Genomic DNA, 14,778 nt, shown 5'->3' with positions numbered 1-14,778 from the left:
AAAAAATGAAATGTTTAAGGAATTACTGATATGCAGAATTAGAAGGTAAGTGTCATGTGCTTGTTCAAAGATGAAAGTATACACTGGTGTGGGTTATCTATACAAAATTATGGCAATATACGGTGCTCTCTGCTTATAGTGAACTTAAATCATTAGTCCTAATTTGCGTACATTACAAATATGCACAAAATTTGTCTACAGTAAACCTAAAAACTGAAACTACAAGTTTTATTGCTGTGACTAAAATAACAGAATTGGAAGGGAAAATTTTAGGTTCCTACTTTCAATTATTAGCATTTTACTTTTACTAGCATTGTAATTTTAATGTTAATACAGCTTATGTTGATACTTATATCCTTGATACTAGTGTTAATGTAAGGGTTATTATGATGTGGAGGAGTGTGTCAGCAATCATAATACAGAAATGTTTCCAACACACTGGCTTTATTAAAAGATATATGATAGAGAATATTTCATTTGATGATGATGATGATGTGGCATATTAATGCTAATGACAATTTTGATTTGTTGACAATGAAGATTTTGTCAACATGGATGCTGAGCAGATGAAGTAATCATTGAGGCTGTGAAAGTGTGTGCTTTTACTGTTGTGACAATTTCTTCATTCTTGTTTACTTTTATCATCTGTGTCACCACAGATGTTAATGTAAACAAGAATGAAGAAATTGTTCTAACAGCAAAAGAGGCATTGGAAGGTGTTAGGACTGTCCTAAGGTTTTTAGAATCTGTGGATAATGTGGAATCAAGTATGGAAAAAAAACAAACTCTTAAAAAGGACATACACTATAAAAAAACATTCATTAAAAGAGTATGAAGTAAGCAACAGCAAATAAACTAATTCAATATTCAAAGAGGTACAGCACTGTAAACTTTTCTGTTTTTCACTGTTTATTTTATTTTTCATTTACTGTATGTACTATTCTTTCAAATAAAGCACATACAATGTGTGATGTTTACATATTGTGTTTTATTTTATCTGTCACTCTTCAGGTTAAAAATATATATATATTTCTGTTTAGTGAATGAAATAGTTTGGTCCCTAGAAGTTCACTATAATCCTATATAAAGTACTCTCTGGTTAAAGTTGTTATACTCTTGTGTAAGATTCTAATAATTATTAAGATGCAATTACATATTGCTGTTTATCTCAGAAAAAGTTTATATCAGTTTTTTTATGTTGAACAATTGTTTAAGTTAAGCCTATTTTATATCATATGATTTTGTATAATTTTATTATTTGGTTCATGTAAGAAAAATTATATAAGTCAATATTTAATGTTATTGAACTTTTAAAATTTTATAATAATAATAATAATAATGCTTAACAATTCATTAAAGTTTTAATACAAAAATAAATTGGTGAAAGTAAAAACTTACCAAGCTGTACAAAACTAATTCCATCCTAAAAATAAATGAAATAATTTAGATTATAAATTTTCACTTGACTTAATAACATTTAATAATAAACTGAAGAATATATCATTATCCACATCTTAAAGTGACATATACATTTAGTTAAAGTATGAAATAATGTTAGCAGTACAGAATGTAGAGAAGAATTAACATGTTTAAACAAAAAATATAAAATTTACAAATATATAAATAAAATGGCTTATTAATTTTTTAAACATTTAAACAAATTCTATAAATTTTAATATGCTTTTTAAATTCTAAAAGTTGTTATATTTTACTTTATGTTCTACTTTAAATTATGACAACAATGGAATAAAGGATTAAAACTATTTTTCACAACACACAACATTTCCAACACCCAGTCTACTTCTAACAGAGGACAACAACGCATCACAGGCTCCAGGTGCACCATAGTTCAGTTCAATCAACATTTGAACTCCTTATACAAAGATATTGCAGACCAGAGTGGTACAGAAATTGCATACAGGAGATCCAGTACAATATACAGGCTGCTATGCAACACAAAAGATAAAATGAATCAAAACAGAGTCCCAGGAGTGTACTCTATTCCTCTTAGGAATGATAGATTCCAAAGGAACTTATTATATATTGGCTCAACCACACATTCAATATGTAAAAGGGTACGTGAACATCAATACAACTTGCGAACAACAGGCATACCATTGCCCTGTCCACGTACTCCACAGACCCAGAAGTACATGTGGACCTCCAGAACACCAAATTAATTAGGCAAGCCTTTCAAACAGACCATATCCATAGCCTGGAGGCTTGGGAAATTTATAAAGTCAAGTTTCATTGTTCTAATGTTCCAATTTTTGGAAGTCAGTTTTGTTAAACACCTGAGGCAGGTCTTGAAGGCTAAAAACGTTCAAAATTACATTAAAGTTCAATTCCTGATTAAAAAGGTTTTATGTGTGATAGTTTATTTACCATGTAGCATTAATTATTTTAATATTAATGTAAGGTTTTGTAAAAACTCCTTTTTGTATTTTTAAACTAGCTACTAAGTTAGCTGTGTTCTTTTCATTGTAATGTTCTTGAAGATAAGTAGTAAGTATTGTTTGCTTGAAAGCAATATGAACACAATTATTAATTATTAAAACACTAGAGAAGTAAATATAATTTAATTTTGCATATGGAGATGTAGATATGTTTCTACACAGTTCCTCTTATGTTTTTAAAATCAATAAATAATTGTTTAATGTATTAATTTATAAGTTGTTTTCTCCTTTCCGTAACTGCACTAGTATTAACAACAAACATGTAACCATTAACTATGCCATAAATATTTACTAATCAAATGTTTTTGGTCTTCTTCATACTTTCTTCAGGAGGTCAATGAAGAAGACTGAAAACATTTGATTAATGTTATGTATTGTTGTTTGTAAGATTGGCAACACTAGTGCCTCAGGGTAGGGGAATATAAAAAATGGCTAACAAAGGAACCCTGGTCCTTTGTTCTGGTCAGCGTCTTACGTAAAGAAGTGCAATAAAGACAATTTTAAAGAGTTGTGAACTTGTCTTTTTCATAGAAGCTAAGGCATAATAATTAATAAATATTTACTGCATAGTTAATGGTTACATGTATGTAGTTTATAAGCTATAAATAAATTAATAAGTTTTACTATTGGTTTATTTAAATACAGTAAATTTCATTTGCTATGTCAAAAATTATCAACTGTTAAATTACAATATTATTTTTTGATAATTATTTTAATATATTCCATAAAGTAGTTTATATAAAATTCTTACATTTCCTAGATATCCATTGAGAGGTGGACCTGGAGGTCCTGGCACTCCTCTTTCACCTTTTTCTCCTTTAATACCAAGACCTGGAATTCCTTTATCTCCAGGTCTTCCAGGAACACCCGGTCGGCCCTAATTAAAAACATCTTAAAGTTAAAAATGTAATATTTCCATGGAAATTTCTTAAAACAATACATTATACTGAATTCAAATTAAAGAAATTTATATATTTAACATTTTAAATATTAACAATTTTCAACATATGACTTATAATTTATTTATAAAAAGAAAACTACATAAAAAATAATTAATGCTATTTTGGAAATAAAGAAATGTGAATTCATAAATCCAGCTTTTTTCATTATACTAAAATAAATTGCCCTTCAAAAAAAAAAAAAAAAAAAGATTTATTCCAGTAAGCTGATGTAGAATGATGATCCAAATAGACAATGTAATACATAAGAAGAAACAATGGAAGATACAAAAGACTATCTGTTGTGAATATAAATTCTTCATCTTTCAGTTGACGTAAGAGTAATTTGAGTATCTTTGTAGCAGTCTTTTAAAACTGAAAACTAAGAAATAGAATACTTCTAGCTAGGAAGTCTTCTATGACTTCCTAGCTAGAAGTATTCTATTTCTTAGTTTTCAGTTTCTGAGTCATTGCTATATTGTCTGTCCAGTCAATGTAACTTCTGATTCTTTGAGCCCTACAGATTTAATGTCTTGAGCTGAACTATTGAAACATCCTCTTGATTCCTTCTGATTAGTGAGACATGATTATGTAGCTTGCTTGCCTTGGGTGATTTTGTTAAGGAAGTGATTCCATTACATTGTTATTGTTATTATATAGATAGTGGCCAGCAGGCCAAATGCATCTTGACCTAGAAGGTGCATTGTGCACCCCACAAAAGTTTACTTTTGTGGGGTGTCAAATCTCTTTGAAAAAGACAGTAGACCTCCGAAATAAAACTGATGGATGTCATCAGGAGTAAAAAAACCCATATGAACAAGTCTATCTAAGTAAAGATCTGCACATTCAGAAATGAGATGCAGAAGAGTCTCCTCAGAAGATCTTCAAAAGCAGCAAAAAGCTGTGGAGCAAAGTTTCAGTTGGTACAGATGTTTACAAAAATGGACAAAACCAGTCACAATACCAACCAAAACTGAACATGATTCCTGTCAAAAAACATGAAATCTTTAGTTTGTCCAGAGAGCATGTTAGGCAGAAACTCCTATTAAAGTTACAACATGCTTTCAATAAACTTAAGGCCATGATACACTAGGCGATTTTTGTAGGAGACAGAAAAACCTGTTTCTTGAGCAATGAGTCCTGTTAAAAAAATTTCCAAACCAATAGGATCTATTGGTCCAGTAGACCCTATTGATCCAATAGGCTCTATTCAATCAATATTTTAAGTTATTGAAATATTTATTTACATGAAATATTTTGTACATATTCAGTTTTTAGATCAACATATTCTCTTTTCTTTGCATTTTATCACATTTTAGTCAAAACTATAGAGCATTCTCACTAATCCAAGTACTGCTTAGTTTGAATCAATCTTTTATATTCCAATCAGAAACAAAGATAAATCATACATTATGTTTTTAAAATATGATGAATGATGAATTTATAAAATTTTCTATATGTACTACACATTTTAACATAAATGTATGGACCAAATACAGTATAAAATTTTTTAATGTATAATATATACAGTGGTACCTTGACTTATGAGTGTCCCAACTTACAAGTTTTTTGAGATACAAGCTGTCTCTCAGCTGATTTTTGCTTTGAGTTCTGAGCTAAAATTCAGGTTATGAGCCAGTTTCAGATATCCCACCACTAGTTGGCGCAGCAAACCACAGATTAAGAAAAAGATGGAAAACTGCCATAATTTCATCATTTTTGTTACTCTTTCAATGTCTGACAGGCTTATAGAAAAACACATGACCAAGTGATGTAGGCATTAGTTCACTTCCATGTTGTGTGCAGCACCACAGTCTCTCATTTCTCAAATTTTCCATCTTTTCTTTCTTTATTTATGCAGTGAATACCACAACATCCACAAAACCAGTTTATTGCAGTACATTCTATTGTGATTTTATACAATATTTGTTATTTATAAGTACAGGTAACCCCCGTATAACACGGCACTTCTATAGCATGGATTCACTCTAACATGGTTTGAGAATTGGTACCATCCCCCGTATAACACAGTACTTTTATAGCACGGATTCACTCTGACACGGTTCNACAAGCATTAAAATGGTAAATTTGACAGGTAATTGTTATCACTAACTAGATACACAACATTTTAAAAAAAGTTTTGTTTTTAAAACGTTACATTTACAAAATCAGAAATTATTAAATTACATAAAAGATTATTAATTAAAGTACATACAACATATATACACGATTTATTTGTCATTCTGTTTTCATTCATCTACAAAATCAGCCATTTTCTTCGTTGGAAGCACGAGCAGTGGAAGTGACAAACAAATTGGCTTGGTAGCTGCTTCCTGCACGTGCATGTAGAAGCATCATCTGGTGGTCGCTACACGCTAAATGCGGTTAGTCTGGACGCACATTTGCTTGAACCAGTTTGTCTGCTCTGCTTAGAAGCGCATTCACGCTCGCAGTCGCTGGATGCTGCCACGCAGGACGTAGCCTTAAAAATATAAGAGAAACCATATGGATTTATACTAAAACATAAGGTTGTAAGATCACTTAGATTTTTGTAGATTTCTGATGGTTTGTATACTATGAAAATTATATCTTTGAGTTAGAATGTGTTAAATTTTGACTAGCCAGTTATCTTTTAATACTAAAGTCACTTCACTAATGTAATGCAAGTATGCTTTTCTGTAATATACAAATTTAAAAATACATGATTATAAGTGGCCATAGAAGACATAATTGTCTATATTAGAATGTTACAACAATATTAAATGTGTATGTTGTACTGTACATATCTGTTTGTTTTGTTGACTGGACATGTTATAAAGACTTTAGTTTGGAATATTAATCCAAAATTTTGCAGGGGGAGGGAAATAATATTAAATTACCATGTTTTCTTCTTGTACATATAATATATATATATATATATATATATATACAGTGGTATTTTGACTTAAGAGTTTAAATCATTTCGTGATGGAACTCATAACTCAAATTACTCTTATGTCAAACCAATTTTTCCCATTGAAATGAAGTGAAGTGCCATTAATCTGTTCTGGACCCCCAAAACACTGCAAGTTTTTTGTTACATGTTTTTAAATAAGAAAAATGTACAGGTAACCCCCATATAACACGGTAGTTACGTTCCAAAAAATTGCTGTGTTATGCGAATCCGTGTTATACGAAACAAAGAACTAATAGGAAAAGGAGGGTTAGGTTCCAAAAATTAAAAAACATGCTAGTATATTTTCATAATTAAGATAAATATCTTCATTAAAATTTTTTTAAGTGATATATATTAATATAAATTAAACAATGTTTTCTTCGTCATCACTAAAAACACTATTAATTAAGCAAGAGCATTTTCTTTTTGGCAAGTTATCCTTATCTTCTGAGCATTTTTCTGCAGTATCTTCAGATCCATGATATATATATATAGATATATATATATATCTGTAGTTTTTCTCTTTTTTTCAGATTGGTGAAATTAATTTATATATTAGAAATTAATTCCATTTATCTGAACAATAACATAAAATAATTAATTCAGATTAGCAAGAGTACTGTGATTGGTCATCCAAAAGTTTAAATATATTTTTCTCAAAACATTAAATATGCAGATGTGTTTCATTACATGAAAGATTAATAGCACCCAATTATGATGGTACTGTACATACAAATGGCAATATAAAAAATTTTCATTTCATAATTTTCTTACACCTTAATTAAAATTATACCTGAGTTACACTAATTTTCTGATCTCAGGAATTTTTAAAAAATTTTCTAAAACTAAACTCTGAATCATGAAACTTTTTTGTTAATTTAATCTATTTTAAAGATGGTTTTTCATGTTGATTATAATTTTCTTTTGAAAACATGTTACATAATTGAGGAAACAATTATAATTTTATCTTACCATATATAGATTAATTTCACATTAAAAATTTACTTTTATTTTGCCAATCTGTGAATATTTTAATTGTTATAGTTATCCCAATAAAAATTAGTTGTGAAGTTTCATTGACCAATAGCATATATACCAGAAAATTATTTTATTGGTGTCTATTGGTTTTAATAATTTATTTCCCTAGAATACTAATAGAAAATTCTAGTGGTTTTAAATATTGCTCTAGAATACCAATAGAAATGCTTATGGTTTCTATTTTTTTATAACAGGGAGAGCAGTTGTTGGGGAATCAAATCACTAACTTTTGGGAGACAAAAAGCCTCCTGTCACTCACTGTAACCAATGGGCACACTTAGATTTATCAAGCGAGTATTGTTCTTGTTAACAATACAGAAATAAAAATGGAGGATAGTTGCTCATCGACAGTTGATAGGACAGGACATTTAATTTCATTAATTCAATCGTAAGAATCAATTTACGTTATAAGCACACTAGTAAAGAATATCACAACAAGGTACTTAAAGATACATAATTTTGTGCTGTTAGCAAAAATTTATGGTTATTAGGTAGAAATGATCCTACAACTCCAACTTGTGTGTCTGAACGGCAACAGATTTATGTTGCACTCAGAGACATATCTCCGGTGTAAAAAACTGCCTAGTGTGTCACGGCCTTTAGGGTGACATTTTTTTACACATATACATTAGAAAAAATGCAATTATGAACTTAATTTTATAAGCTGTTCACAGGTCAAATTGATTAACTGTCTTAGTTATACAAAAAAATGTAAAAATAGTATATCCTTGGAATAATAGTTTTTATCTAACATCATATAAAATAATAATAATGCCTATAATGACATTCTAGAATGTTTTTTTGAAAAAGATTGTATATTATTTTATCAATTTCTCCACTTTTTGTTTGGTGGAGTTAATCAATTTGGCAAATGAATGGCCCATATATACTTAAGGAAAAAATATATAATATTAAAAGATGCTTCTACAGTCATCTAAATACTGAAATCATTTAAAAAATAAAAAATATTTACAAGACAATCCAATATATGCTAAACTAATTAGATTAATTAAATCAAAAATATAATTTTACAGATGATGATAAAAATCATAAAAACTGAATTAAGTAAAAATAATTGTTCAAACTGGAACTTTTTCAAATTGAAGTTAAAGTTTTGATTAAAGATATTCTAAGTTTTTTAATTTAAAATTTTTACATTAATGACAAAATAAAATTTAAAATATAATACATTGCATTTAAAATTATATTTAAGATTACAGTATAAATTAATTACTGTACATTTTGTTGATTTTAAAAAATTAGCTTTGAAATATAAAATAATACCTGATACAAAGTCTCTCCTGACTGAAGCATAAAATAGAAAATAATTAATTAACATTCTAATTGTAGATGAATTTTCTCATTTTAAAATAATATACATCTCAAAACTATCTTTAAGTTGGAAAAGTGTTGTCGTTATATGAAGTTATTTACAATCCTTTGCATATACTGGATATATATATATATATACACCAAAATTGTATGCATTTATTTATTTTGTATTTATCTTTTTACTTCACATAAGTGACTGAATTTTGTATTTAGTAAAAGTACTTTATTGATTGTAAAAACTATTCAAAAAATAGCTATTATTTGGAAAATTAAATTATTTCTGTATCAATTTAATTATTTAATATAATTTAAATAATAATTTTAACATATCTTTAAAAATTTTTTTAAATAATGCTTTTATTGGTCATGTTTTTCAAAATTGGCAGTGGTTCACTACATTTACACAATACACATCACGGTTAAATTTTACATTTAGTTATATTTACTGGGTTTTGGGGTGGGAATGATGTTGGGGATGGGTTCACTCCTCTGAAAACATCAATGGATTAAGGTATGTCCTCAAAGTTTCAACTTTCTATCTTAATTAGAAGTGGATGAAATTTGATTTTCAAGATTTGAGGACATGATACAAAGCAAGTTAAGTAACAGAAAAGGATTCCTAACAATAAATAACACAGATTCTCAAACTTTCAATTTCTATTTTGATGTATACTTACAGGAAATCCTGGAAAACCAATTTCGCCTATCGGTCCTACTGGACCGGGTGGGCCTGGAAGTCCGGGAGGTCCAGGATAACCTCTTTTCCCTCTTCTTCCACGATCTCCTTTTTCTCCTTTGACATCCTAAAAGTAATCAGAAATCAATTGTCTAAATTATTTGATAATTTTGTTCACATTGTTACAAATTGTTTTTAACAGCAGGTATTGGGTATTGAAAAGAAAAAAATATAAAAGCTGTCAAAAATTATTTGTTCAGTAAAAATTGCTGGTTATTAAAGGTTATCATTGGCATTTAATTTGAGGTAATTTTTATATTGTTTTGAATTATTTTATTCACATTATTATTATGATAAAATGAATTAAATTTATATAATTTGAATTTACACTTATTGATGCTGAAGCTATTCCTGGTGGACCAACTTCTCCTTTAGGACCTTGAGGACCTTGTGGACCAGTTTTTCCATCTTTACCTTTATCACCTTTGCTGCCCTGAAAAACAGTGATTTATTTCTGATTTATTACAAGTTATCAAATGTTACTAATAATTTTCATTAATTAATTAAGTATAAAAACAAGTGTTTGGATCTTATTCATTTATGATTAATTAGTCTAAATAAAGAAAATTTGTTGTATTTTAAGACTATAGGAGTTTAGTGCTTATAATTAAATACAATTAAGATACTTCATTTACATTACAGTAATGACAAAAACTAATGATTATAATGATTAAAAAATATACACAATAAGATTATTAAATAAATAATTAATTTCATTGTAGCTAATAAATTATTATATTAATTTAATTTAATACCATTCCATTAGACAGAAATATAGACACAGAAAAATCTTTTTGCATATAAACAATTTAAAACATCCCTAGAAAAATACATCTATTATTTTTATAATTATTTTTGTAAATAAACTGACTCTAAGAATTCTTGATTTTAAAAGTACATACATATTTAAGAGTACCATATTAAGTGCAAAAGTAGAAAAGATGGAAAAATCATCATCATGACTCTGAAAATACAGAATTTTCCTAATTAATCATGATCACTCTTGTATTTATATTCAATTTGATATTCACATTCTGTATTCAAAGAGAATATCAATTACAGAAGTAGATCCAATCATCATATACAGTATAACTAAATCACATTTAGCTATACATATATAACTGATGATATGTATATATTTTTCTTATAGGAGATGATATTTTGGATAGAGTCCATATTCAGGTATGGCTTACTCTTGAAAAATATCTTTAATTGGGGTTAATTGGCATATTTGAAATATGTATAAAAAAATTACCATGATTTTTAAAATTTCACACATATACATATATAAAATAAAATTTAATCAATAAAGAGTTTTCAGTAACAAAATTACTTTGAAAAAAACAAGATGAAGGAATTATCTGTAAAAATTTTAATTGCATAATTGAGCTGAGCAAGTGAAGCTCATTTCTTTATGCTCAAACATCATTGGATTATGTAAACTCCTCTGGAACTGCTTAACTGATCTTGACCAAACTAGGTATGTACATTCAGTCCAGGTTGGCAAATGTTGTAAGCTACTCTTATTCCAAATTCTGATCAGATTGTGTCCTTGAAGAATAATTTGGGAAAACTCAGCCATAGATTTAAGAAGGGATTTTGGATATTTGCAAAGCATTGAAGAATTGAATTGCTGTGTACTGCAAATTTTACATACACAGCAATTCAATTCTGTTTACAACTATAAACAAACATATTGTGGGGTTTCCTTAGGAAAAGGATTTCACGCAATATTTTTGTTTAACAATAAGGATATTTATTTCATCAGTCTTCCAATATACATATACAATTGACTACAAAGAAATTTGTGCATTCTGTACACTTGAAATTTGCATATATCGGCAGATTCCATTCAGTAGCTCACCCATACCAAGAATAAGAATAATTGTCTGGGCAAAACCCAGGCTACTGAGGTATCATTTTCACTTGTTTATTCACATTTCTAAAATAATTCTCATAGTAGATTTTGATGATTTTGGTGTCAAAATGCTCAGTATAATGTTGTCCTTGGCATAAAATACTTTTTGGAAAATATAATCCACTCTGAGAAAAGATATATTAAAAAAAATGAAAGTGTTGCCTTTCTCCACTTTGACACTTAATAACAAAAAAGCATTTTGACATTTTTGGGTGCTGATTTTGGAATTTAAAGGCACACAGTTGCTTCATATTTTCCAGAGTTTTGTGAATTTCAGTTGAACTACAGAAAAGTTATACGAGTTCTAAGAAAAAAGGAATGTCCCTCATTCCCACTAGATGATGCCACGTTACCTAGCTCTAATAACGAGAAACTTCTGGAACAATGCAGACTTTGTCATTTTTTTTCAAGATGTGGACTTTTTGATTCCATTTTTGTACTAAAATATAGTCAATTTTGTTTAATTGGGGCAGCTGCTTTTTTGGCCAAATCTCAAAGAACAGAAACCAAACTAATAAATTAATACATAATTAAAATGCCTAATTGGGCCAGTAGCAGAAAAGGAATTTAGCAATTTTTGATATATTTTAGGGATCTTCTGAAAATATGTCAACTCTACATATACTAATTCAGTGATCTCCAAACTTTTTTTGATCATGTACCCCTAAAACAAAAATAATTATAAGTTGTACCCCTTATAATATAATATATTTGATTTTATTTTATTCTTCTTTTATTTCTTTTTACTTTAATTTAATTTCTTTATTACACTTTGCTTTTTTATCTATGCCTTTCATGAAATTTTTTGTTTTATTAACAATAAATCATTTATAATCTTTCATTTGTGACATATTACTGCTGAAAGTGCTTACCCAGGCTACATCGATAAACATTGTCTCGAGTTTTGCGATGTCACATATCTAGTAAAAATGAGAATCAGTTCTTTTTATACTTTTTGTGTTGCCTACCTTGATGCTTCCTCAATGGTGGTGTCACCTGCCACCACATCATCATCCATTTTTGCACAATATTTCTTGAGTTTTAAACAATTTAACATGACAATTAAGTTTAAACTCCAGCTTAACAGTATGTTCATCTGTACGTTCATTAACATCACTGGCTGGTAACACTAATTAAGTTCAAAAGATATATATGAACTGAATTAAGTCATTCTGAAGCAAAGTTGAAAGAAATGAAGTTTCATAGTCAGCCACTAGATTAGATATCATTGCTTCTATTTTAAAACATACTAAATAAACTCCAGATTTAATCTCACTCATCTCAATTTTCAGGCATTGAAAATAACAAATACAATTTTAGTATACTCTATTATTAAAATATAAGTTGTGTAAAAACTATTAAATAAACATACTTTTTCTCCTTTTGAACCTGGAATACCTGGAATACCTGGTTCACCAATTTCACCAATATCTCCTTTATCTCCCTAAATAAACAAATAAAAGTTATTATTAATATTAATCTGCCTTCTTCAAAATTCAATAAATATTAATATAAAATATTTTTGTTTTCCATATCACAACTTTAATCATTGAAGTATATCATTGATAAATTAGAATTAATAAATTCAAAAGAATTATTTTAAACATCATTTATCATAAATAAGCACAAGCAGTCCATGACTTCCAAATGTAATTAGTCCTAAAAATGTGCATGAAAGTCAAACAACAGAATTGCATAAAATGCATTAATAAATAAACCATAAATAAAAAAATTCTGTAAAATATAAATGATCTATATTTATATTATTCTGTAGTAACAGATAATTTTATGATATAAACAAAATCCAATTACAAGCATTTAAATAGAAAAATTTAACTTTTATGTACTGTACTTTACAAAATAAAATTTATTTAAAATATTACATTAAAAGAATTTCTAACCTTAGGACCTGGAATTCTTTGAATTCCAATACCACTTCCATATTCCAAATCAGGTAAAGATCCATCCATTTTATCATTGTTAATTATTTCATTTATCCCAGGTAGACCTGGAGCACCAGGTGGGCCGGGAGGGCCAGGAGGTCCAGGTGGACCCGGAGTTCCTAGTCCAGGTAATGCAGAGTCTCCCTATATATAAAAATTAACAATTTAGAAATTGATTACATAAAATAAAAATTATTGATATACATTTATTTGTTGACAAACTGTAATATTTTTATAGACTCTTTTACTTCACATTTAGAAACAATTATCAAAATTTATAGAATTTTAAGAAACTTCAGGGAATATTTATAAAAATGTTATAAATTGTTTTAAAAACTATCTTAAGTTTAGAAAATATATTGTTCTATTTTACTAACTTCATTCATAGTTTCTTTCTTAATGTTTACTTCATATCCTGATTCTATTTATTATTTGATCGCACAGTCAAATGCATAAATCAATGGTTTTTATTACTACATTTCTTTAAAATTTTATAATAAATTAATCAAAATGAAACTTTCACTTCTAAAAATGAAGCATATGCCATTTTGAAAATTTAAAACTAATAAATGTTTTTAATTCTTAACTTTCAGATTTCTATAAATTTTTTAGAAATGTCTTCATGACATTTTAGTAAAGTTCAAAAATTTACAAAATATAAATATGAAGTGTTTTTTTAATGTAAATACATATGTTTATAGCTATTTTGTACTTCATAATTTTTTTAGTTTCTATCAGAATTGCATCAGTTTTACTTATTCCATATTCATTATATTTAATGCCCTTTTGGACTGTATCTACTCAGTTTTCATAACAGATAAAATAAATGCATAAGTAATTTTATAATTAGATTTACCTTTTCACCTTTATCTCCTCTACTTCCTTTCACTCCATTAAAGCCATCTAATCCTCTTTCTCCTGGTTTGCCAATAGGTCCTTCAGGTCCAGTCTCTCCCTAGATTACAAATAATAATGTTTACATCACAAACAGTCGTCAAATCTAAGTTCTACATTTAATAAAAGTGAAAAATTTTTTCTTTATAACACTCAAAGAAACTCGTATTTTCAGTAACTTTAATGTAATTTAATTTATGAGAAACAGTTTTAAAATTATTGAAAAATATCAATTTCTTTGGAGAAGGTATAAATACCTCTATATATATTGAACAACTCCTAAGCTAAGAACAGTAATGTAAATTTGACTCATAGTTGGAAAACAGAAACCTCTGACTCGAGGAGTTTCATAAAACTTCAGAAAGTTCAAACTTCTACTATTTCATGTTCTCTTTTAACTAGGCTTGGGCATGGTAATTACAATAAGAGAAAGTCACAATCTAGTCTTATAGAAAAGATGCTTAGTTAGTTGACATGTCATAAATTGTAATGAATATAAAATTATTATCTACAGTAGCTGCCATTCAAGCAAGCCAGAAGAGGAAAAAAAGCAACTGTGAGCTTGCTGACTATAGGGGGGAGGAGATC

The 14,778-nt window shown here is 28.1% G+C and overlaps 1 protein-coding gene across 4 annotated transcripts in view; it reads right to left on the bottom strand.

Annotated features, from left to right (window-relative positions):
* The window catches only part of LOC111638331 (collagen alpha-3(IX) chain-like), a 48,700-nt gene that overhangs the window by 20,008 nt on the left and 13,914 nt on the right, over nt 1-14,778 (bottom strand). For 2 of the 4 annotated variants that reach the window (XM_023384023.1, XM_023384024.1), the window contains exons 5-12: nt 14,153-14,251; nt 13,255-13,440; nt 12,726-12,797; nt 9,764-9,868; nt 9,377-9,502; nt 8,652-8,672; nt 3,208-3,333; nt 1,399-1,423 (exon numbers count right to left, since the gene is read on the bottom strand). In XM_023384023.1, the coding sequence (XP_023239791.1) occupies nt 1,399-1,423; nt 3,208-3,333; nt 8,652-8,672; nt 9,377-9,502; nt 9,764-9,868; nt 12,726-12,797; nt 13,255-13,440; nt 14,153-14,251 (760 nt within the window). The remainder of the gene's footprint in view (nt 1-1,398; nt 1,424-3,207; nt 3,334-8,651; nt 8,673-9,376; nt 9,503-9,763; nt 9,869-12,725; nt 12,798-13,254; nt 13,441-14,152; nt 14,252-14,778) is intronic. The other 2 variants (XM_023384025.1, XM_023384026.1) reach the window with 1 other exon arrangement.

This window comes from Centruroides sculpturatus, unplaced genomic scaffold (genome assembly GCF_000671375.1).
Source record: "Centruroides sculpturatus isolate CEXI.00-Female unplaced genomic scaffold, Cexi_2.0 scaffold1186, whole genome shotgun sequence".
NCBI classification, from domain to species: domain Eukaryota; kingdom Metazoa; phylum Arthropoda; class Arachnida; order Scorpiones; family Buthidae; genus Centruroides; species Centruroides sculpturatus.
The sequence above is the reverse complement of the archived record's forward strand: the minus strand, read 5'-3'. Positions and strand labels throughout refer to the sequence as shown.